General features: G+C 40.0%; 1 protein-coding gene and 1 pseudogene across 2 annotated transcripts in view; both read right to left on the reverse strand.

Annotated features, from left to right (window-relative positions):
• Window positions 1-25,246, reverse strand: part of SNX6 (sorting nexin 6) — a 69,525-nt gene that overhangs the window by 37,651 nt on the left and 6,628 nt on the right. Inside the window, exons 3-6 of one of the 2 annotated variants that reach the window (XM_054716529.1) lie at window positions 16,603-16,707; window positions 11,362-11,472; window positions 9,398-9,519; window positions 6,912-7,035 (exon numbers count right to left, since the gene is read on the reverse strand). In XM_054716529.1, coding sequence (XP_054572504.1) covers window positions 6,912-7,035; window positions 9,398-9,519; window positions 11,362-11,472; window positions 16,603-16,707 — 462 coding nt within the window. The remainder of the gene's footprint in view (window positions 1-6,911; window positions 7,036-9,397; window positions 9,520-11,361; window positions 11,473-16,602; window positions 16,708-25,246) is intronic. The other variant, XM_054716530.1, reaches the window with a different exon arrangement.
• Window positions 2,795-2,961, reverse strand: LOC129149221 (U2 spliceosomal RNA; annotated as a pseudogene).

Below are 25,246 nucleotides of genomic sequence, written 5' to 3' on the forward strand. Positions count from 1 at the left end.
GTTTGGTTGGTTGGTTCTTTTGTTTGCTTTGTTTTTTTACTTTTGTTTTCCCTTGCCTCACTTGATATTAGTTGGTGTTGCAGTTTGTATTAATCTCCAGGCTCGTGTTGCTGGAATTTGCTGGAGATTAATACAAACTGCAACACCAACTAATAAAAAAACAAACAAAACAAAGCAAACAAAAGAACCAACCAACCAAACAAAAAGAATAATCAAAACAATTTCATAAAAAAGGAATAAACTTAACTAAGGAGGTAAAAGACCTATATGCGGAAAACTACAGGACACTGAAAAAAGAGATAGAGGAAGACGTAAACAGATGGAAGAACATACCATGTTCATGGATTGGTAGAATCAACATCATTAAAATGTCCATACTACCCAAAGCAATCTACAGATTCAATGCACTCCCCATCAAAATACCAACAGCATATTTCACAGACCTAGAAAGAACTCTCCAAAAATTCATCTGGAATAAAAAAAGACCCCGAATAGCCACAGCAATCCTGAGAAAGAAGAATAAAGTAGGAGGGATCTCAATACCAGATTTCAAGCTGTATTACAAAGCCACTGTTCTCAAAACAGCCTGGTACTGGCACAAGAACAGACATATATAGATCAATGGAACAGAATAGAGAATCCAGATATTGACCCAAACCACTATGCTCAATTAATATTTGACAAAGGAGGCATGAACATACAATGGAGTCAAGACAGTCTCTTCAATAAATGGTGTTGGGAAAATTGGACAGATACATGCAAAAAAAATGAAACTAGATCACCAACTTACACCATACACAAAAATAAACTCAAAATGGATACAGGACTTAAACATAAGACGGGAAACCATAAAAATACTAGAGGAATCCACAGGCAACAAAATCTCAGACATATGCCAAAAGAACTTCTTCACTGACACTGCCCCTAGGGCAATGGAAGCTAAAGAGAAAATTAACAAATGGGACTACATCAAAATAAAAAGCTTTTTTACAGCAAAAGAAACCATCAACAAAACAACAAGAAAGCCCACTGCATGGGAAAACATATTTGCAAATGCTATCACTGATAAAGGTTTAATCTCCAACATCTACAGGCAGCTTATGCAACTTAATAAAAGGAAGATAAATGATCCAATAAAAAAATGGGCAACGGACCTAAACAGAATATTTTCAAAAGAAGACAGAAGGAAGGCCAAGAGACACATGAAAACATGCTCAAAGTCACTTATTATCCGAGAGATGCAAATCAAAACAACAATGAGGTACCATCTCACACCTGTCAGAATGGCTATCATCAACAAATCAACAAACGACAAGTGTTGGCGAGGATGCGGAGAAAAAGGAACCCTTGTGCACTGCTGGTGGGAATGCAGACTGGTGCAGCCACTGTGGAGAACAGTATGGAGTTTCCTCAAAAAACTGAAAATGGAACTCCCATTTGACCCAGTAATCCCACTCCTGGGAATATATCCAAAGAAACTAGAAACACCAATCAGAAAGGATATATGCACCACTATGTTCATAGCAGCACAATTTACAATAGCTAAGATTTGGAAACAGCCTAGGTGCCCGTCAGCAGAAGACTGGATCAGAAAACTGTGGTACATCTACACAATCGAATACTATGCTGCCATAAAAAAGAAGGAATTCTCATCATTTGCAGCAACCTGGATGGAACTGGAGAACATTATGCTAAGTGAAATAAGCCAGTATATGAAAGAAAAATACCACATGATCTCACTCATTTATGGATAATAAAGAACATTATAAACTGATGAACAAAAAGATAGATAAAGAGACAGTAAAGCATCAAGCAGACTTTCAAATTACAGGGGGAAAGTTAGGAAGAGGTGGGGGAGATAAGAAATCAAACGAAGGACTTGTATGCATGCATATAAGCATAAACAATGGACGCAAAACTCTGGGGGGTGAGGGCATGTATGGGTGTGGGGTGGGGGGGCAATGTAAGATATGTACACATACAATACCTCAATAAAAAAAAAATTAAAAAAAAGAAATATTCAAAGTGATAAAAAGCAAGGACCTACAACCAAGATTACTCTATCTAGCAAACTTATCATTTAGAATCGAAGAAAGAGCTTCCCAGCCCAGCTGGTGTGACTCAGTGGCTGAGTGTCAACCTATGAACCAAGAGGTCACAGTTCGATTCTCGGTCAGGGTACATGCCCAGGTTGTAGGATTGATTCCCAGTGGGAGGCATGCAGGAGGCAGCAGATCAATGATTCTCTCTCATCACTGATATATATATTTTTAAATATATTTTTATTGATTTCAGAGAGGAAGGGAGAGGGAGAATCATCAATGACACACACACATATATATATATATATATATATATATATATATATATATATATATATATATACATACATACATATATATATATATCATTTTCCAGATAGAAAAAGCTAAAGGAGTTCATCACCACCAAACCAGTATTTAAGAAACTAGAGGCCCGGTGCATGAAATTCGTGCCCTTGGGGTGGGGTCCTCTCAGTCCGGCCTGCACTCTCTCACAGTCTGGGAGCCCTCGGGGGATGTCCGATTGATGGCTTAGGCCTGCTCCCCTTGGGCAGCCTTAGCTCTGCCGTGGAGGTGGGAGAGGCTCCCGTCACCGCCATTGCGCTCGTCAGCTGTGAGTCCGGCTTCTGGCTGAGTGGCACTCCGGCTGTGGGAGCGCACTGACCACCAGGGGGCAGCTCCTGCATTGAGCATCTGCCTCCTGGTGGTCAGTGCACGTCATAGTGACCAGTCGTTCTGCCGTTCGATTTGCATATTAGCCCTTTATTATACAGAATTACTATATAGGATGTTAAAGGGACTTTTTCAAGAAGGAAAAAAAGATAAAAAATATGAATAATAGTCCTGGTTGGTTTTCTGAGTGGTTAGAGCATTGGCCCTGATACTACACTTGATCTTAGCCAAAAGGCTGAGAAGAAATGAGCATTGGCCCTGAGATGGAAGGATTTCAGGTTTAATTCCTGATTAACAGGACATACCTGGCTTGCAGGTTTCCATCCCTCGCCCAGTCAGGGCACATGTGGGAGGCAACCAATTGATGTGTCTCTCTCACATCAATGTTTTTCTCTCTCTCTCTCTCTCCCCTTTTCTAAAAAACCAATGGAAAAAATATCCTCAGGTGAGGACCAATAATAACAATAATAATAATAATAATAATAATAATAAATGGCAATAACTACATATCTATCAACATTACTTTAAAGAGGAAGATGGAGTAAATGCTCCAATTAAAAGATATAGGGTGGCTGCCGAAACCGGTTTGGCTCAGTGGATAGAGCGTCGGCCTGCGGACTGAAGGGTCCCAGGTTCGATTCCGGTCAAGGGCATGTACCTTGGTTGCGGGCACATCCCCAGTGAAGGGTGTGCAGGAGGCAGCTGATCGATGTTTCTCTCTCATCGATGTTTCTGGCTCTCTATCCCTCTCCCTTCCTCTCTGTAAAAAATCAATAAAATATATTTTTAAAAAAAGAAAAAAAAAAGATACAGGGTGGTTGAAAGGGTAATAAAACAAGACTCTTACACATGCTGTCTGCAAGACTCACTTCAGATTGAAAAACACACAAAGACTGAAAGTAAAGGGATGGAAAAAGATATTTCATGAAAATGGAAATGAAAAAAAAGCTGAGGTAGTAATACTTATGCCAGACAAAATAGACTTTGAAACAAAGGCTATAACAAGAGACAAAGAAGGTCCCAGCAATTCCACTTCTGGGTATTTATTCAAAGAAATCCAAACCACTAAATTGAAAAGATATATATATCTATGTTTATTTCAGCATTATTTATAATAGACAAGACATTGAAGCCATCTAAGTGTCTATCAAAAGATGAACAAAAGAAGTGGTGCATATATATAATGAAATATAACTCAGCCATAAGAAAGAATGAAATCTTGCCCTTTGCAACAACATGGATGAACCTAGATAGAGAGCATTGTGCTGAGTGAAATAAATCAACAGAGAAAGACAAATGCCATATGATTTCACTTATATGTGGAATCTAAAAAAAACAAATAAATGAATCCTATCTAATAAAAGAGTAATATGCAAATTGACTGTCACTCCAAGACACAAGATGGCTGGCAGGGGAGGGTAGTTGTGGGCAGTTAGGGGTGACCAGGCTGGCAGGGGAGGGCAGTTGGGGGTGATCAGGCTGGCAGGTGAGCGGTTGGGAGCCAGCAGTCTTGGATTGTGAGAGGGATCCCAGATTGGAGAGGGTGCAAGCTAGGTTGAGGGACACCCCACCCTCCATGCACGAATTTCCTGCACTGGGCCTCTAGTAAATAAAATAAAAACAAACTCATAGATACAGAGAAAATTTTGACAGTTGCCAGCTGGGGCATGTGTGGGGGTCGGAGGAATGGGTGAAAAAGGAGAAAGGATTAAATAGTGCAAATTTGTAGTTACACAATAGTCATAGCATAGTAAAAAATAAATCTACTTTGGTGGGAGAAAATTTATGAAATCCTGAGTTCTGAAAACTCTATTTATAAAGATGATTTAAACACTTAATAACCTTTCACTAATTATTTTAACAAATGTTAATTTACATCTTAATTGCCAGGCACTATTCTAAAATAGTGAGGGTACAGTGGTGAAAAATTAAAATCTTGTTTTCAGAAAGCCTACATTTTTATAGGGGGAGATAGATAATAAATATATAAACAAATTTTAAAAGTACAGATATATAATTTCAGATAGTTTTCAGGCTGTGGCACAGAGTACTTGGAACATAAGGCTGCTGCTTCTCTTGCTCAAGTGGCCTTGAACTGATACTACCATGCCTCACTTTACACCTATGCAGTCTACCAAATTATTACTAAGGTTTTAGTACAGGCCATAAGTAAGGACCAGCAAAAACAAACTCATAAAGGTAAAAAAGTGATGACAGCACTCTATATGTGTTTTCCACATGTTTTTAGCAACCCTATTCATGAGTCATTTTTTAGCTTTTTATAATTCACTAGAGGCTCAGTGCATGACATTCGTGCACCTGGGGGTGGGGAGGGGGGAGGGTGTCCCTCAGCCTGGCCTGCACCCTTTCGCAGTCCGGGAGCCCTTGTGGGATGTCTGACTGATGGTTTAGGCCCACTCCCTGGCCTTAGCCGTCAGCCAGACATACTCAGTGCTGCCGCGGAGGTGGGCTGCTGTGCTCCCCCTGGGGGAGCACACTGACCACCAGGGGGCAGCTCCTGCATTGAGCATTTGCTCCCTGGTGGTCAGTGCGCATCATAGCGACTGGTCGTTTCGCCGTTTGGTCGATTTGCATATTACCTACCCTTTTATTATACAGGACTAGAGGCCTGGTGCACGAAATTTGTGCACGGGGGTGGGGGGGTGTTTCCTCAGCCCAGTCTGCACCCTCTCCAAGCCAGGACCCCTTGGGGGACATCCTGCTCACAACTGTGGACCGCTGGCTCCTAATCGCTCACCTGCCTGCCTGCCTGGTCGCCCCTAACTGCCTGCCCCCACCAGCCTGATCGCTCCTCACTGCCTCTGCGTGCCAGCCTGATTGCCCCTAACTGCCCCCGCCCTGCCGGCCTGGTCGCCCCTAACCGCCCCCCGCTGCCGGCCAAGTTGCCCCCAACTGTCTCCTCCCTGCCAGCCTGGTCGCTCCTAACTGCCCCGCCCCCCCCGCCTGGTCACCCCTTACTGCTTCCTCCCTGGCCGGCCTGGTCACCCCCAACTGCCCCACTCTGCCAGCCTGGTTGCCTCTTATTGCCCCCCTGCCACGACCTGGTTGCCCCCAACTGCCCCCCCCCCCACCGCAACCTGGTTGCCCCTCACGGCCCCCCTGCCGGCCTGGTCGGCCCACGCAGCCTGCTGTTCAGTCGTTTGGTCGTCGCTCACTAACCCTCCTGCCGGCTTGGTTGCCCCACGCAGCCTGCTTGTTCAGTCGTTTGGTCGTCCCTCACTAATCCCCCTGCCGGCCTGGTCATAGGCAGCCATCTTGTGAGGTCGTAAGGGTTAATTTGCACATTACCTCTTTATTATATAGGATGATATAGCTAGCATTCTTTACAATTTATATTTATAAAAGACCATATGACAGTACCACATATCACATTTATGCTTGTGAAAGTACCCATGCAATTTTTTTTGCCAGCACAATGAATGAAGAAATTTTTAAAGCTCAACTGCTTCAATCTCTCTTTCTGCACTAAAATAGTTTTTTTTTCTTCTTCTCTAAAACAGAGTTTTTAGGCAGGGAGGGAAGGAGAAAAATTAAGTGTGATCAGCACAAAGGTCAGTTAAACAGATTAAGAGTCAATAATTAAACCAAAGGTAAACTAGAATTCTTTAGCTCAAGCACCTCCCTGAATTCTCCCTAAGGCTTCAGAAGATTCCAAACTCAAATTTAAGAAACATTAATCAATTGTATAACCTTATTTTTCTTTTAAAAAAATACTTTTATTGATTTCAGAGAGGAAGGGAGAGGGAGATAGAAATAATGATGAGAGAGAATCATTGATCGGCTGCCTCCTACATGCCTTCTACTGGGGATCGAGGCAGCAACCCAGACATGTGCCCTGACCGGGAATCGAACTGTGACTGCCTGGTTTATGGGTTGACACTCAACCACTGAGTAACACTGGCCAGGCTAACCTTATTTCTTAAGAAGTTCACAATTTAGGATGAAAATCAATGTCCCATGTAGTGACATGATATACTGTCATTTCTTCAATTAATCTACTCAAGTTCTACTGAAATACTGCCCTGCCATTGAAGAAGTGTCACTTTAAACTGCCTTTCTTGAAAAATAATAACATTATAAAAGAAGACCATAAGCCTTTTAAAACTACTCCCTACCTTTTCCAATGACTCTTTAAAAATAAGCCTTGATCACTACTTTAATCAAATCAATACTCACATCTTGATTATATTCCAAGAAGACATGGAAATTTAAATCTTTTCTCAAAATAGGATGTGCTGCCACACGACACAGGAATACTTCATGCATTGCAACAGTCTTCTTAAATATTGCCAAGTATTCACTAGAAACAATACACAAAATTAAAGGTAAAACACTGCATCATTTAGAAAATCATCTGCATATTTTCAGCAAATAATCTTTAAATTATTCTAAATGCAAAATTAGAGATATAATCCAAGTAAACAAAGGTTTTAGTTGAACTGTTAATATATAAAACCCAGCTCTGAAAAGACTTCATGCTAGTTAATAGTATTTATTATAGTTAAATGTTAATATTTTTGGTTTTTGAACCTTTCTTCCTATGCAAGTTGATTTTAAAGGTAACTATAGGGGTATTTGTTTTCAGCTTCAGAGAAAGTATACTACAAATTATTGGGTACAATTTTACTGATTCAATTTCTAGATTTAATTACTACTTTTAAACAACTTCATACAAAAAAAAATACCAAAACCCAAATCTAAGTAAGCATATTTTCAACATTAATACATATTTTCTTCTAATTACCCAGAAACACAAGAAACACACCATAGAGAGACTACTTTTTACCATTACATCAAAGAACTGTGTTTAAAATATTTTAATATCAGTGAATCACAGCGATCATACAGTAATACATGTCAGTTTGGAAAAAAAAAAAACAACACTTAAGGAAAAGGCCCAATATTCTTGCTTCAACTACGTGCAAGGAGGATAAGTTTTACATACCAGCAAACCAGCAGGACCAATGTTGGGAGAAGTTTGATCTCTGTGAGGGTAGTCATTCAGTGAAGACAAAAAAGAAGGATGCAGAGGATGGAGGTAGCAGTAGAATAAACCCAAGGTTCTCTGTTATCCAACCCCTAACCAGACCACAAAAGAATCATGATCAGGGCCACTGGAAAACCACAGATTCTTCAATATTAATGTGCTCTGCTAATTTCCAGTTTTCAGTCTTATAAACTATAAAACTATGTAACCTGTATCAGACTATTGCTTGCACCCAGCATTGACAGAATTCTTAAAATATCTGTCACCGTATAGTTTGACAAAGAAGAGCTACTTTGCAATTCATCTTGTCAAGAATTTAGTATTCTGAAAAGGACTCTAGCAGCAGTGTGAATATATGCTTATAACTGAATCTAAGTGGAAGAGGAGAAAGGAAAAGCATGAAGGGGAGAAATAACCAGAAAAAGAATGATGAGGGGGATGACAATGCAAGGAAAATTATTTCCTTGTAAAATTCTCAAAATACAGAAAAACAATATACAGCAAATCCAAAATTACTTCAAATATTTAATAAAAGGGGAAAGTATTTTGTATTTTCAACAAATATGCTAAAAATGAAATGGAAAGCCCAGCCAGCGTGGCTCAGTGGTTGAGTGTTGACCTATGAACCAGGAGGTCACCGTTCGATTCCCAGCCTGGGCACATGTGAAGGTTGTGGGCTCGATCCACAGTGTGTGGGGCATGTAGGAGGCAGCCAATCAATGATTCCCTCTCATCAATTATATTTCTCTCTCTCTCTCTCTCTCCACACTTCCTCTCTGAAATCAATAAAAATTTTTAAAAAAGGAAATATCTCAAATTTTCAAAGACTTAATACATTTCTAGTATATATGGAACTAATTATCATATAACAAAAAACATTTTTAAACTACTTTTTTGTTACTTTTCTCCTATTTTAGTCTCTTCAGCCAGAGACTGAGGGGAAAATAGGCAGAGAAGAGGGGAAAATCTCTCTGTCTCTTACATGCACACACACTTAAAAAAGAATAGGATATATGCAGAATTGCTCAGTGCATACTTCTATGAGAAACAGAAATTTTGGTAGTATGCACATATCAAAAAAAGATCACCAGGTTGCCCTAGCTGATTTGGCTCAGTGGATAGAGCGCTGGCCTGCCTTCTGAAGGGTCCCCGGTTCAAGTCTGGTCAAGGGCACATGCCTGGCTTACAGGCTCGATCCCTGGTGGGGGGTGTGTGCAGGAGGCAGCCGATCAATGATTCTCTCTCATCACTGATGTTTCTATCTCTCTCTCCCTTCCTCTCTGAAATCAATAAAAATATATTTAAAAAAAAATCACCAGGTTGCTAATGACTAAGACCTTATAAATAAACAAAAGTTTATTCTGCTTTAAAAAGTCATTATTTTTCATAAACTTTTGAAACCTCCATTATTACTAATATTCAGTTCTGTTTGAACCATTAATTTAAAGAATTTTACAATGTAGACAATTATTCTATAATTTTCCTGTAGGCTCTGATCATGACTGCTAACACTGGTTGTGTGACTTAAGCTTGCATCTTCCAGAAAGGGTCACTGTGGTGAAATGATTAAAAGGATGGGATATTGGAGAGCACACACACACACAAAAATAAATAAATAAAATTAAAAAGGGCATTAAAACAAGCACAATTAACAAAAGCAACAAAAATCACATACGCTTCCAGTTCCTGTTTCATCTTTGTGAATTCCTCTTTCGTCATGGACCCTTCTCCTTCTCCAAGCTTCTGTAGTTTTTCCCTTGAAGCATCAAAATCAGGTCTTGGTGGTGCTGGTGGGATCTGTAATAGAACCAAATCACTAACTTTAATGACTATTTTATTTCTTGCAGCAGTTGTACTATAGCTACCATAAAAAACTTTGTAAATGAGAAGAGGGCACCAGTAATATCCCAAGTCAGGTTAGAGAATTTTATTTGGTCTAGAAATTCAAATCCTTGAAACCATTTATACCAAGAAAGAAATATAGCAGGGCATTATTTTCTAGTATTAGAACAGTAGTTTGTATAGGTACTTTAAGCTCTGATTACATACTAAGTAAATATGTATAGCAAATATGCATATCATTTTCAAAAGTATGTAAATGGTATAATTAAATACAAATACATTTTTTAAATTAATGAATTCAAAGTACCTTTATCCTATTCTGTGTTTTTAAAAATTAATGAATGCTAACAAGATCAAGCAAGGGATGTTAAAGTGGGTTCTTGGATTGGAGCAGTGTACTAGAAGCAGAAAACACTGGCTTAAAAACAGGAAGAGAACAAGACACACTAATCTCATTCTATCCACTCACAGTAAGGGGATAAATAAGCACTTACCTTAACTGGAAGAGAAATATCATTCAAGAAAGGATATAAGAAAAGAGGAGGAAGGGCCTACAAGAACTGTTAAGGGGAAATGATGGAAATTAAAGAGAGCAGGTAAGATATGAGGAAGAAAAAAAAAATTAAATAAAAATGACTGCTAGAAAATGATTATATCAAGGAAAACAATAGGGAAAGAAGTATCAAGTATAGTCAAGCACATGTTTGTTCATGCTTACACATGGCATCTACTATGTGCCAGGCATGATGCTGAGCAATGGACATAGGAAAATATGTCCAGTCTTGATCTTTGAGGAGTGAAGGAGACAGTAGTAAGAAAATGCCATCAGACAAGATGATGAGAGGGGAAAAAGGTGGAAATAGGCCCTAACCGGTTTGGCTCGGTGGATAGAGCGTCGGCCTGCGGACTGAAGGGTCCCAGGTTCGATTCCGGTCGGGGGCATGTGCCTTGGTTGTGGGAGGCACATGCTCCAGTAGGGAGCGTGCGGGAGGCAGCTGATTGATGTTTCTCTCTCATCGATGTTTCTAATTCTCTATCCCTCTCCCTTCCTCTCTGTAAAAAACCAATAAAATATATTAAAAAAAAAAAAAAAAGGTGGAAATAGGACAGGAAGAGAAAGAGGAGCTTCCAGGTTGGTGAACATAATTGACATGCTGGGAAGGGGGAAGGAGGGGTACCCGGAGAAAGCCTGAAAGCTCTCTGCCCACCCCACATCCCCATACCTTGTCCTCTAGATGTCTTCCATTTGGTTGTTCCTGAGTTGTATACTTTCTATAAACTGGTAATTGTAAACAACAACAACAACCCCCAAAAGAATGCACTGCCAATTGTAGAAAGAGAAGCAAATGACTAAGGAGTGGTCATGAGAATGAAGATGGAATCAGGTCAGGATGATTTCAATGGCATTTGAGTGTGATTAATAGCCATGGCACAACATATGGTACATATTTAAATTAGATAACCTCTTAAACAGCCTCCAACTCAAAATTTAATCTACCTACCTAAGGGTTCAAAACTAGTATGGTTTGTAACACCCCCTTAATGAATCCCTAGGATAAGCCTGTTACAATGCCAACATACAGTAAGAATTTAAGTTTAAATGAGGTAGCATAACATATCCACACTCCCACACTCCTAAACAGGACAATTCAGAATTAAAGGTGGTAACCAATTATGTTTTGTAACTGGCAATTTTTGAAAATTACATTAGTTCATTAAAAATGCTAAATAAGATTTCAACACAAAGTATCTAAAACACTCCTAAAAATAAGATTAAAATGGAACCTCAACACTTACAATGTAACCTGCATAGTCTTCATTTTCAACAAAGGAATCATGAAGCCAGATAAATTCCTCATGTTGTCGAACGACAGAAAACTCATTTTGTTTAAAATTTGGCAATGAACTCTGAAAAGACAGAAATTCTCTTGAATAAAAATTAAAATTACAATAAAAAGCTTTAAATAAACATTTCACCTTTACTTAAAAAGTTATTCTATTACTATATATCAAGCTCAACTATGCAAACAAAAGGAAATAGATCTACAATCTGAAAATGTGCCTGAAAGCTGAAATGTAAATTAAAGGAACACAACAAAATTAAAAACAACACTGACAAAATCCTATATAATAAAAGCCCAGCAACTGAAACAGCGGAACAACCAGAATGACCAGAGACCAGAAAAACCACGGCCCCTTGTCCTGGCTGGCCCCACCCCCCAGTGAGCGGTTAGGAGCGATCAGGCAGGCAGGAGAGTGGTTAGGGGTGATGAGGCAGGCAGGCAGAGTGGTTAGGGGCAATCAGGCAGGCAGGCAGAGGTGCTTAGGGGCGATTAGGCAGGCAGGTAGAGGCGGTTAGGGATTATCAGGCAGGCAGGCAGGCAGGCAGGCAGAGGCAATCAGGAGTGATCAGGCAGGCAGGCAGAATTGTAAGTGGCGATCAGGCAGGCAGGGGGAGGCAGGGGCGATCAGGCAAGCAGGCAGAGTGGTTAGGAGTGATCAGGCAGGGAGGCGAGTGGTTAGGGGCGATCAGGCAGGTAGGAGCCAGTGGCCCCAGATTGCAAGAGGATGCAGGCCGGGCTGAGGGCCTCTCCTCCCATGCATGAATTTCGTCCACCAGGCCTCTAGTATATTAAAGAGAAGTATTTTCTAGAGAAAATTAAATTTGCATTATGTCTAGGTTCTATGATTCATTCTTTTTGTGTGTATGTGTATTCCAATAAAACTTTATTTACAAAAACAGGAGGCAAGCTAGATTTGGCCTGAGAACCCTCATTTGATATGTCATCATCTATAGTATTATCTTTACATATCTTCTCTCTCTTCACAATAGGTTGCCAAAGGAGTGAAGTGAATAACCATATTCAGAAGAACACACCTTTTCACAGAAAGTACAGACTAATGTGGGAAACATCATGTTGACCCTTTAACCATCACAGACTCTACTACATGTCAATGACAATCGAGAGGTGTTTGCTTATGGAAGAAAGTTCTTCTATTAGCATAATATGTGTGCGTTGTGTCTACATATTCAAACACTCAGAATTTTACTCCAAGCTCCATCTCTATGCAAATGCCATTGTTTTGTTTTTTTCAACTACTCATGTTATAAGTCACTTTTAATTCCACACCCGAGGATATGTTTTGATTTTTTTTTCAAAGAAAGAAATAGAGGGGTATGGGGAGGGAGGCAAGGAGACACCCTAGGAAGAAGCATCAATCTGTTGCCTCCCGACTGGGGATCAAACCTGACTGGGGATCAAACCTGAAACCTTTTGGTGTATATGGAACTATGCTCCAACTTAACTGGCCACCAGGCTAGGGTGTAAGTCACCTTTCACAGTCTGTGTAAAACTCACCTGGCCAGTGTGACTCAGCGGTTGAGCGTTGACCTATGAACCAGGAGGTTACGGTTTGATTCCCCATCAGGGCCCATGCCCGGGTTGTGGGCTCAGTCTCCAGTGTGGGGTCTGGAGGAGGCAGCTGATCAATGATTCTCTCTCATCACTGATGTTTCCTATCTCTCCCTCTCCCTTCCTCTCTAAAATCAATAAAAATATTTTTGAAAAATAAAATACATGATTAAAAAATTGTGTAAAAGATTTCTAATTAGATATAGACATGTATGTTTTAGTTCCTTCCACAAACATGATTTATATACATAATGTTGAGAAACTCTAGAGGCAAACTCCTCAGCAAATTCTTAAGTGTATCAAATACAATGCAAGATTGCAACCCAGTTAAAATCTTAGAAATGTTGTAGTCCCTTTAGGGAGAAAAAAGTCATTATTTTTATAGTGTGTGTGTGTGTCTGCTTATTACTGTGAGTCACTTGGTTTTGACTACTCATGCAATTCATATAGTGGATTTTGTTAGTGCTATGCACTAAATATTCCTAGCATATAGCAGAATTGCACTCTGTGCCTCCTTTAAAGAAAAAAAAAGAACTTTAAATTTCATTTTTCAATTACTGTGATATTCATTATTATTTTATATTAGTCTCAGGTGTATAGCACAGTGGTTAAACAATCATATATACTTTACAAAGTGTTCCCCCTGATATTTTTAGTGCCCACTTGGCACCATACACATTTATTACAATATTATTGACTATACTAGAGGCCCAATGCATGAAATTCGTGCAAGGGGCTCGGCCCTTTAAGTCGCAGAGGCTTGCCTCAGCCCTCGCAACCCTGGCTTCATCCAGAAGGTTGTTGGGCTGTCTGGTCTAATTAGCATATTATGCTTTTATTATTATAGTTTCCCTATGCTGTACTTTTACATCCCCATGACTATTTTGTAACTACCAATTTGTACTTAATCCCTTCGCCTTTTCACAGAGGCCCTCAACACTCATTCCCTCTGGCAACCTTCAGTTTGTTCTCTGTGTTTATGAGTCTCTTTCAATTTTTATTTATTTTTTCTTTAGATTTCACATATAAGTGAAATCATATGTGACTTATTTCTCTGACTTATTTCATTTAGCACAGTGGTCGGCAAACTCTTTAGTCAACAGAGCCAAATATCAACTGTACAACGATTGAAATTTCTTTTGAGAGCCACTTCTTCAAAATAGACTCGCCCAGGCCGAAAACCGACTTCTGTGCATGGGCCACGAAGTTTCAATCACACTGTACATGCGTGCCCGCATGTGGTATTTTGTGGAAGAGCCACACTCAAGGGGCCAAAGAGCCGCATGTGGCTCGTGAGCCGCGGTTTGCCGACCACTAATTTAACACAATACCCTCTAGGTCCATCTGTGCTGCCGCAAATGGTTAAGATTTCATGCTTTTTATGACTCGTTCTTAATGTTAATCTTTAAAAAATATATTTCCTAAAAAAACAATTCCATTTACCATTGCAACAACAAAAAAATAAGATACCTAAAAATAAACTTAACTAAGGAGGTGAAAGATCTATACTCCGAAAACTACAGAAAAAAGATGGAGCAAGATATAAACAAGTGGAACAATATACCGTGTTCATGAATTGGTAGAATCAACATCATTAAAATGTCCATACTACCCAAAGCAATCTATAGATTCAATGTAATTCCCATTAAAATACCAACAGCATATTTTACAGAGCTAGAAAAAACTCTGCAAAAATTTATATGGAATAAAAAGACCCTGAATAGCTGCAGCAATCCCAAGAAAGAAGAACAAAGTTGGAGGATCACAATACCAGATATCAAGCTATGTTACAAAGCCACTGTTCTCAAAAACTGCCTGGTACTGGCACAAGAACAGACATATAGACCAATGGAACAGAACAGAGAACCCAGAAATCGACCCAAGCCATTATGCTCAATTAAAATTTGACAAAGGAGGCAATGGCATACAATGGAGTCAAGAGAGTCTCTTCAAAAAATGGTGTTGGGAAAATTGGGCAGATACATGCAAAAATTTGAAACTAGACCTAACCAACTTATACCATACACAAAAATAAACTCAAAATGGATAAGACTTAAATGTAAGACAGGAAATCATAAAAATCTTAGAAGAATCCATAGGCAGCAAAATATCAGACATATATTGTAGCAATATCTTTATTGACACATCTCCTAAGACAATGGAAACTAAGAGAAAATAAACAAATGCGAGTATATCAAAATAAAAAGCTTCTGCACCGCAAAAGAAACCCTCAACAAAATAACAAGAGAGCTCACTGCATGGGAGAACATATTTGCCAATGTTATACTGGATAAGGTGTTAATCTCCAACATATATAGGGAACTCATACAACTTAACAAAAGGAAGACAAACAATCCAATGAAAAAATGGGCAAAGGACCAAAATAGACACTTTTTGAAAGTGGACATACAGAAGGCCAAGAGACATAGGAAAGAATGCTCAAAGTCACTAATCAGCCAAGAGATGCAAATCAAAACAACAATGAGGTACCATCTCACACCTGTCAGAATGGCTATCATCAACAAATCAACAAATGACAAGTGCTGGCGAGGATGTAGAGAAAAAGGAACCCTCGTGCACTGCTGGTGGGAATGCAGACTGGTGCAGCCACTGTGGAGAACAGTATGGAGTTTCCTCAAAAAACTAAAAATGGAACTCCCATTTGACCCAGTAATTCCACTTCTACGAATATATCCCAAGAACTTAGAAACACCAATCAGAGAGAATATATGTACCCCTATGTTCATAGCAGCACAATTCACCATAGCTAAGATTTGGAAACAGCCTAAGTGCCCATCAGCAGATGACTGGATTAAAAAACTGTGGTACATCTACACAATGGAATACTATGCTGCTGTAAAAAAGAAAGAACTCTTAACATGTGCAACTCTAGGATGGACCTAGAGAGCATTATGCTAAGCGAAATAAGCCAGTCGGAGAAAGATAAGTATCACATGATCTCACTCATTTGTGGAATATAATGAACAACATAAACTGATAAATGAAAATAGATACAGAGCCCTAGCTGGTTTGGCGTCGGCCTGCGGACTGAAAGGTCCCTGGTTCAATTCCAGTCAGGGACACATGCCCAGGTTGCAGGCTTGATTCTTGGTGTGAGGTGTGCAGGAGGCAGCCGATCAATGATTCTCTGTAATCATTGATGTTTCTCTCTCCCTCTGTGAAATCATTAAAAATATATTAAAAAAAATAGATATAGAGACATAGAAGCATCGAACAGACCATCAAAGCTCAGGGGGAAGGCAGGGGTAGGGGGGTAGGAGATCAACCAAAGGACTTGTATGCATGCATATAAGTACAGCCAATGGACACAGACAGTAGTGGGGTGAGGGTATGTGCTGGGGGGCGGGAGAGATCAATGGGGGGGAAAAAGGAGACATATGTAATACTTTCAACAATGAAGAATTTAAAAAAATACACTTCCCTAAAACATTTTTGTTAAAATAGCACCAGTGAATTATAAACGAAAAAAACACACAAAAAAAACATACACATACACACAGTTTCGTTCTATGTTCAAAACCAAAGTTCTAGTCAATATATTATTACATATGTAACATTAGTACAATAAATACCTAAAATAATACAAGCATAAAATCACATTTACCTTTGTATGAACAGTGAACTTTACTTTATCTCTTTCACTAAGAGCATCAGAAATGTCCACTTGCAGAGCAGCATCACTTTGAAGATCTACATTTATTGCTTTAAGCTAGAAAAAGAAAATAATACCTTAATAAAAATTCTGTGGGCTTTTATATTATTTCATTCTTCTTCCAGATAATTGGATAATGCAAAAACAAAACTAAAGTAACAAAAGACTTTTATATCTAAAAGATACTCAATTTCATTTAATCTACATACATATTTTTGGGCAGTTACTTTGGGTATGCTATTTACCTAACTAATTTTCATCTATACCATTCAACTATGCTCTGTATGAGTTAATGTATTAACTATAATTGATTCTTTAGTTTCACCCCAAAAGTAAACTGTCTTCTAAGATGTTTTATTAAATTTCATGTTTCAAAATTAAGGAATGTACCCACATTTAAGAACAAGAAAAATAATGGCCAACAATTTTAACTCTATTACTTATTTTAATTCAGGAATACACAATGAGACTATTAAGTATAGTTAAATATATTACATATATGAAAAGTGCTAAAAAATGCTAACACACCACTCAATAACTCCTGTGATATAATTTCACATCTTACTCTGCAAGCTTTAATACATTAGAATTGGATATGTTCTCCATTTACTTGTCTATTTATTTATTTTAATCCTCATCCTATGACGTGTGTGTGTGTGTGTGTGTGTGTGTGTGTGTGTGTGTGTGTAAATCGATTCTTAGAAACAGGAAGGGAGAGAAACATTGATTGGCTGCCTCCTGTACACACCCTGACCCGGGATCGAACCTGAAACCTAGGTATGTGCCTTGGTCAGAAATCGAACCTGCAACCTTTTTTTTTAGTGTATGGGACGACATTCCAACTGACAGCCACCTGGCCAGGGCTCCACTAACAATTCTTAAGTTTCATTAATTTTTCTTCAGCTTTAAACAAATAAGCATTCTAACATGGTTGGGAAGTTTGGAGACTTATAAAAGAATCAAATACACTAAAAGAGAAAATAAATCTCAGCCAGATGCAAGGATATGAAATATTTAAAGTCTAATTAACTAGCCTACTTCAAATACTCTAGTTGTAAAACCTAGAACTTACTTTGCCAATCTCACTTAGTCATTAGCATTTCAAATTTCATTTACAATGTAAATGGAAAAAATGCTGGAAATAAAACTGTTTGTATTTTAGGATTACAATTATATTTTAAAAAATCCTCTATAATAAAAGCGTAATACGCAAATCAACTGAACAGCGGAATGACTGGTGGTCAGGGGGCAGGGTCAGCGAGCAAGCAGCACCATGCTAGACAAGGTGTGTGCCAGTGTGCAGAGGGAGGGGACAGCGATCGGGGGTGGCGGCAACCAGCTGTGGTGGAGGGGCGACTGGGGAGGGGGGTCAGGGCTGGCCACATGCTGGCCAGCACCATCCCCTGATAGGCCCACCCAGTCGCCTCCCGGGCCTGAGGGACCCCTCCAAGTGCATGAATTTTCATGCACTGGGCCTCTAGTGTATAACATAAATGGCTTATAAGAAATACAACAAAATGTGAATAGCAGTGGATTTTTAAAAATATATATATTTTATTGATTTTTACAGAGAAGAAGGGAGAGGGATAGAGAGTTAGAAACATCAATCAGCTGCTTCCTGCACACCCCCTACTGGGGATGTGCCTAAAACCAAGATACATGCCCTTGACTGGAATTGAACCTGGGACTCTTCACTCCACAGGCCGATGCTCTATCCATTGAGCCAAACCGGTTAGGGCAGAAGTGGATTTTCTTTACTAGTATATATTCTTTTATTCTCCCAATTTTCCAAAATATGCATGCATTACTTTTATAAATAGGCAAAAAACCCTTTTTAAACAGAAATTCTGTAATTTATTAAAAGATAAATTTTGTGAAGTTTTTCATTAAATAGGGTTGTTTAACTTTATTAGTAATGAAAAAAAGTAACATTACTATTTCATTTTTGCACTATTGGTTCTAGAATGAGTAGACATATTTTTAAAAATAGTCTAGCTGGTGTGGCTCAGCAGTTGAGTGTCAACCTATGAACCAGGAGGTCACAGTTTGGTTCCCAGTCAAGGCATATGCTGAGGCTGCAGGCATGCAGGAGGCAGCCAAACAATGATTCTCTCTTATCATTGATGTTTTTCTCTCTCTTCCTCTCCCTTTCTCTCTGAAATCAATAAAAATATATTTAAAAAAAATACCATTGCATAAAATCAAACTTAAGATTCATAGAACAAATTAATCACTATTTAAATTGCATGACACTATCTATGATAGCAGTTAATAAAAACTTTACTGATAACTTTAATAAGATTATATATTACTAGAGGCCTAGTGCATGAAATTCATGCATGGGGTGGTGGTGGGGCGGTTGGGGTGGGGGGTGGTGTGTCCCCCAGCCCAGCCTGAACCCTCTCCAATCTGGGACCCCTTGAGGGATGTCCAACCGCCTAAACGGGCAGTTGGACATCCCTCTCACAATCCAGGACTGCTGGCTCCCAACCGCTCACCTGCCTCTGCCTGATTGCCCCTAAATCCTTCTGCCTGCCAGCCTGATCGATGCCTAACTGCTCCCCGGCTGGCCTGATTGCTCCCAACTGCCCTCCCCTGCCGGCCTGGTCACCCCTAACTGCCCTCCCCTGCCGGCCTGGTCACCCCTAACTGCCCTCCCCTGCCAGTCTGGTCTCCCCTAACTGCCCTCCCCTGCTGGCCTGGTTTCCCCAACTGCCCTCCCCTGCTGCTCTGGTCACCCCTAACTGCCCTCTCCTGCTGGCCTGCCCCCCCCCAACTGCCCTCCCCTGCTGGCCTGGTTTCCCCAACTGCCCTCCCCTGATGGCCTGGTCTCTCCCAACTGCCCTCCTCTGCTAGCCCGGTCACCCCTAACTGCCCTCCCTGTTGGCCTGATCGCCCACAACTGCCCTCTTCTGCAGACCTGGTCCCCCCACCCCCCCAAAGCACTCCCCTGCAGGCCTGGGTCCCCGCCAACTGTCCTCCCTTGCAGGCCTGGTCCCCCCCAACTGCTCTCCCTTGCTGGCCTGGTCCCCCCCAACTGCTCTCCCTTGCTGGCCTGGTCCCCCCACAACTGCCCTCCCTTGCTGGCCTGGGTCCCCCCCAACTGCCCTCCCCTGCCAGCCATCTTGTGGTGACCACCTTGTGTCCACATGAGGGCAGCCATCGTGTCTTGGAGTGACAGTCAATTTGCATATTATACTTTTATTAGATAGTAAGTTAAATTTCAATTAATCATATTTTTAAAAGTTTATGCTGTAAACATACATAAAACCATTTATTTATTTAAAAATATATTTTATTGATTTTTTACAGAGAGGAAGGGAGAGGGATAGAGAGTTAGAAACATCGATGAGAGAGAAACATCTATCAGCTGCCTCCTGCACACTCCATACTGGGTATGTGCCCGCAACCAAGGTACATGCCCTTGACCGGAATCGAACCTGGGACCCTTCAGTCCGAAGGCTGACGCTCTATCCATTGAGCCAAACCGGTTAGGGCACATAAAACCATTTAATAATGTTTTAAAAATTGTTACTGTACCCAATGCTACATGTAGCCCATTGACTGACATATGAAATTACAAGTTGCCTTGAATTACTATGAAGTTTTCTTTTTCCAATTATCTCACTGCCTTTGCAATATTGGAAACATTAGAGAATACTTTGTTCTTTGGTTTTCTTATTTCTATTCAGTCCTATTTAGGTCTTCATATTGCCCTTTCTCCAACCCCTTACCATAATTTTAGTTTAAGAAACCTGTTTCCTTTTTTCTATTTATTCACATTCAGGTCACTTTAAAAATGTTTAAAAGGCTGAATAATGGCTCCCCTCAAAATATCTACATACAAATCCCTGGAACATGTGGATATTACCTTATATGGTAAAGAAGGACTTTTGCAGGTGAAATTAAATTAAGGATTTGGGGATGGGGAGATGATCCTGGATTATAAAACTAGGCAATATAATAAAATCACCCCCCTCAAGTAATCCTCCCACATCACTACAAAAATTTCATTGAAAGCTAATCATTAGCTATTTCTTTAATTTTAGATGCATATTTTTTACATTTTAACATATCTGAAATAGGAATGCCTTGCAATTGATGAGAAATTACAGTTTAAGTGGCATTTTTTTCCTTAGTGGTATATAAGTGAAAATATATCTTCCAATCAATTGTACCCTGGATTTGATAAAATATCATCTTGTAAATTTGTTAATTACATAAAATGTATGGCAGATTTTCTTCTTTGTTTAAGAAAAAGTCAATAATTTTAGAGTGTGTTTATTAGGGGAAAGAATCAAAGCAAACAATTTGTTTCATCAACAGGTTATCTGAGGAAATGCTAATTAGACTACATTCACTGGTTTAATCCTTATCTGGTCAATAAACATTGTACTTTCTTTTGCCAAAGAATGACTAGGTTAAACATTTGTGTCATGGTCAAGAAAAAGACTAGAAGAAAAAATAGATTAAGCAACACCAATACAGTATCATTAGAAAAAAAATTTAAAGACACTGCCCTATTGTTGACAAGTTAATTCTCCACATATAAATATTTAGTAAAGAAGACATTCACCACTAGTTTACTACACTGGCTCATTTATAATAAAGTATCTACTTTAGAACCTAAAATATTAGTTGTTTATCTTTTGCCAGAAAAGCAAATGTATAGAGATGGGTGGATGAACGAGGAGGAAATGAAGGAAAAAACTTTATTATAATAGTCTCTCAACTGGTCTCTTGCTTCTGCCCTTTCCCTTATTCAATCTATTCCTTATAGAGCCACCAGAATGATCCCATTAAACTAGAAATCATTCTTCTGATCAAAACCCAAGAGGTCCCACTTGGAGAAAAGCCAAAGTCCTTACAGTGGCTCACCAGGCCCCATATAATCTGCATCTGACATGGTCCCTTATTAACCTACCATTCCTCTGGCTCACTGCAGCTTGGCCATAACAGGGTCTTGTTGTTCCATGAACACACAGACATGCTGCCATCCCAGACACCTATCTTACATGGCTTACGCACTCATTTCCTTTGTCTTTATGAAGTATCACATCATGAAGGCTTTGCCTGGCACCCAATGAAAAATGCAGCTCCACCCACACCCCAACAATCCCTATCCCTACTTCATTTTTTTTCATAGCACTTGTTCACCATCTACTATATTTTATTTATTGTTTTTAATGGTCTTCTCTGACTAGAATGCCAGTTCTTTGAGGACAAAGATTTTGAGGTAGTTCTTAACAAATATTTGTTGAATGGAAAGAAAGAGTAGAAAGAAAGGTGGTAACCATAACAGGGCGAAGAAACTGTTTTCAGGTAACTATGGTACAATCAATTTAAAAAGTCCCAAGAGAGCCGAAACTGGTTTGGCTCAGTGGATAGACCGTCGGCCTGCGGACTGAAGGGTCCCAGGTTCGATTCCGGTCAAGGACATGTGCCTTGGCTGTGGGCACATCCCCAGTGGGAGGTGTGCAGGAGGCAGCTGATCGATGTTTCTAGCTCTCTATCCCTCTCACTTCCTCTCTGTAAAAAAATCAATAAAATATATTGAAAAAAAAAAAAAAAAAAAGTCCCAAGAGAGCCCGGCTGGTGTGGCTCAGTGGTTGAATGTCAACCTGGGAACCAGGAGGTCATGGTTCGATTCCTGGTCAGGGCACATGCCCGGGGTTGTGGGCTCGGTCCCCAGTGTGGGGTGCGCAGGAAGCAGCTGATCAATGATTCTCTCTCATCATTGATGTTTCTATCTCTCTCTCCCTCTTCCTTCCTCTCTGAAATCAATAAAAAACATTAAAAAAAAATCCAAGAGACAGAAGTAAATTCTATTAAGCTAATTCAAGTCAAATTTAAAATCTATTTAACTCCTAGCCCAGTTATGATTTTTAAAGTCCTGTATACCCAGCAGTCAAATCCAATGGTTGATTCATACATACACTAGTGGCCCAGTGCATGAATTCGTAAACATTGAAAGGAAATTACTTAGAAGAAATATTTTAATATCGTTATTCACCCTTTTTCTATAATAGAAGTGTCAACCAAATTCATGATCGACAATGACAGGTTGAAGCACATGTGTGTGATTGGCGCCAGTGAGAGCTTTATATGTATCATGCATGTGCGAGTCAACTTAGCCTTTTATAGATATAGGACAAACTTGCTTAATTAGACCTGCTTTCTGATTTAGCTAAATTTTTTCCAACCCAGTGAAGCACCCCAACTTCTCTTTCAGGTAATTGTCAGCAACACAGCAGTAAATATCAACATGAAGCAGATTATTAATGTAGATCATGCAGGGAGAACAAAGGGTAAAATATTTAACTGTAGCAGTGTTTGACCATATTCTGCACAGTGAGAAAACCTGAAGTCATTTTCAAGGTCCACCATTTCTTACTTCTTTTCAGTCAGGTCAAGTTTGTAAACTTTCTAAATCTCAATTTTCTGGCTAATGAAAAGAAAGTAGGATTCCACCAAGTATCCTATTTACCTACTCCAGGATTTCTGTGAGGATCAAATGAAATAAGGCACATCAAAATGCTTGACAGACATTTGGTTAAAGTGTAAAATGTTTCCACCTGACTATAAAGCAAGTCGGGTTCCTGGGCTGAAGAAACTGCAAGGAGGCTAGTTACTAGGGAGAAGAAGCCGGGCATTGCTACGTGACGTCATTACCTGCATGGACACTTAGCATAGCCTTTTATATACATAGATTTTTCTGGAAACTGGCACTTGTAACCAGATTTCCTCTCATATATCATACCAGATACAACAAAACATTACTAGGGTCCCATGATAGGTCACTCCAATGTCGTTCTTTTTTTTTTAATAAATATTTTTTATTGATTTTTTACAGAAAGGAAGGGAGAAGGATAGAGTTAGAAACATCAATGAGAGAGAACCATCGATCAGCTGCCTCCTGCACACTCCCTACTGGGTATGTGCCCGCAACCAAGGTACATGCCCTTGACTGGAATCGAACCTGGGACCCTTCAGTCTGAAGGCCGACGCTCTATCCACTGAGTCAAACCGGTTAGGGCTCCAATGTCGTTCTTGCTGGTCTCAACTCCCACTGCTCTTTTGCCATAACTGACTTGCAAATTAATACATATAGGATCAATTCAACCATCAACTTTTTTTACATTTTGAGGTGCTGAAGGTGGCTAGAGAAAAGTCATAATTGGTATTTGCAACTAGACCATACCAGAAACAATAAAACATTACTATAGTAGTACTAATGGTGTCTTGCTATGTGTTCCTTCCAGGTCAAAGTTATATTACTAGTAGTGCGCATATAAACTTTTACTCTTTAGACAATATACTAATATGCATTTATTCAATAAACTTTTTTATTTTTTTAGCACTTACATGCAAACCACTGTCCTAGGCCTTAGGTGGAGGATATGAGGTGAACAAAAAAACCTTGTCTTCAAGAAATTTGTTGTAGTGAGGAAGACAATATCTATACTAATAATCTATACTAATAAAAGGGTAATAAGCTAATTAGGCCGGACATCTTCTGGACGACCTTCCGGACAAAGCCATGGTGGCGGGGCTGAGGCAGAGATGGTTAGGGGCAATCAGGCCAGCAGGGAAGAGCAGTTAGGGAGATCAGGCCGGTAGGGGAGAGCAGTTAGGGGGATCAGGCTGGCCGGGGAGAGCAGTTAGGGGGATCAGGCCAGCAGGCAGGTGAGCAGCTAGGAGCCAGTGGGATCGGGCCTAAACCAGCAGTCAGACATCACCTGAGGGGTCCCGGACTGGAGAGGGTGCAGACCCGGCTGAGGGATGCCCTCCCTCCCCTCCCCCCATGCACAAATTTCGTGCACTGGGCCTCAAGTTATGTAATAAAGCACTCTCCCACCATTTTTACTGTGTACAATCTGTTTTTATCAATCCCTCCAGTCCTGTGACTTTTCCATATATTTCCAGTCTGTTAGCCCCCTTGCTGCTTCCTTCCTTTTCCAATCCACTCCCTATGTCACAAATATCTTTTCAATACCTTTCTTACTGGTCCTGTCAACTCGAATTGCTCTTGTGCCATATCTGGCTTGGAAATTCCCACACTCAGGATCTGCTGACCATCAACTTTCTTTTCTTTCTTTCTTTTTTTTTTTTTTTAGAAAGAGGGAGGGAGGGAGGGAGGAAGAGGGGAAGAGAGACAAAGAGAAAGACCGACTGGTTGCCTCAGTTACACACCTGGTTGCCTTTGGTATGCACCCTGATGGTACGTACTCTGACCGGGGAACAAACCTGAAACCTGGGCATGTGCCCTGACTGGGAATAGAACTGGAGACCTTTGGGGCATGGGACAATGCTCAACAAACTGAACCACACCGGCCAGGGCAACTTTCTTTTCTTTTTGAGCTGCTAAGTGTGGCCAGACAAAACTCATAATTGTTTATATTGATCCAACTACAAATGAATGGTCTCCAAATTGCATTAGGCCCTTCAAACTTTTGGACAATCCCGAGCAGATCTGCTCAGCTTCCCTTCTGATTTCCTTCAGCAACTACTCCAAACTTTTATGAAATTTCCACCTCCACTCTCAGCAAGTGATCTTGCCTTCCACATCCCAAAGAAATAAACACTAGCAGCTGTT

Source organism: Eptesicus fuscus, chromosome 5 (genome assembly GCF_027574615.1).
Source record: "Eptesicus fuscus isolate TK198812 chromosome 5, DD_ASM_mEF_20220401, whole genome shotgun sequence".
Taxonomy (NCBI): Eukaryota; Metazoa; Chordata; class Mammalia; order Chiroptera; family Vespertilionidae; genus Eptesicus; species Eptesicus fuscus.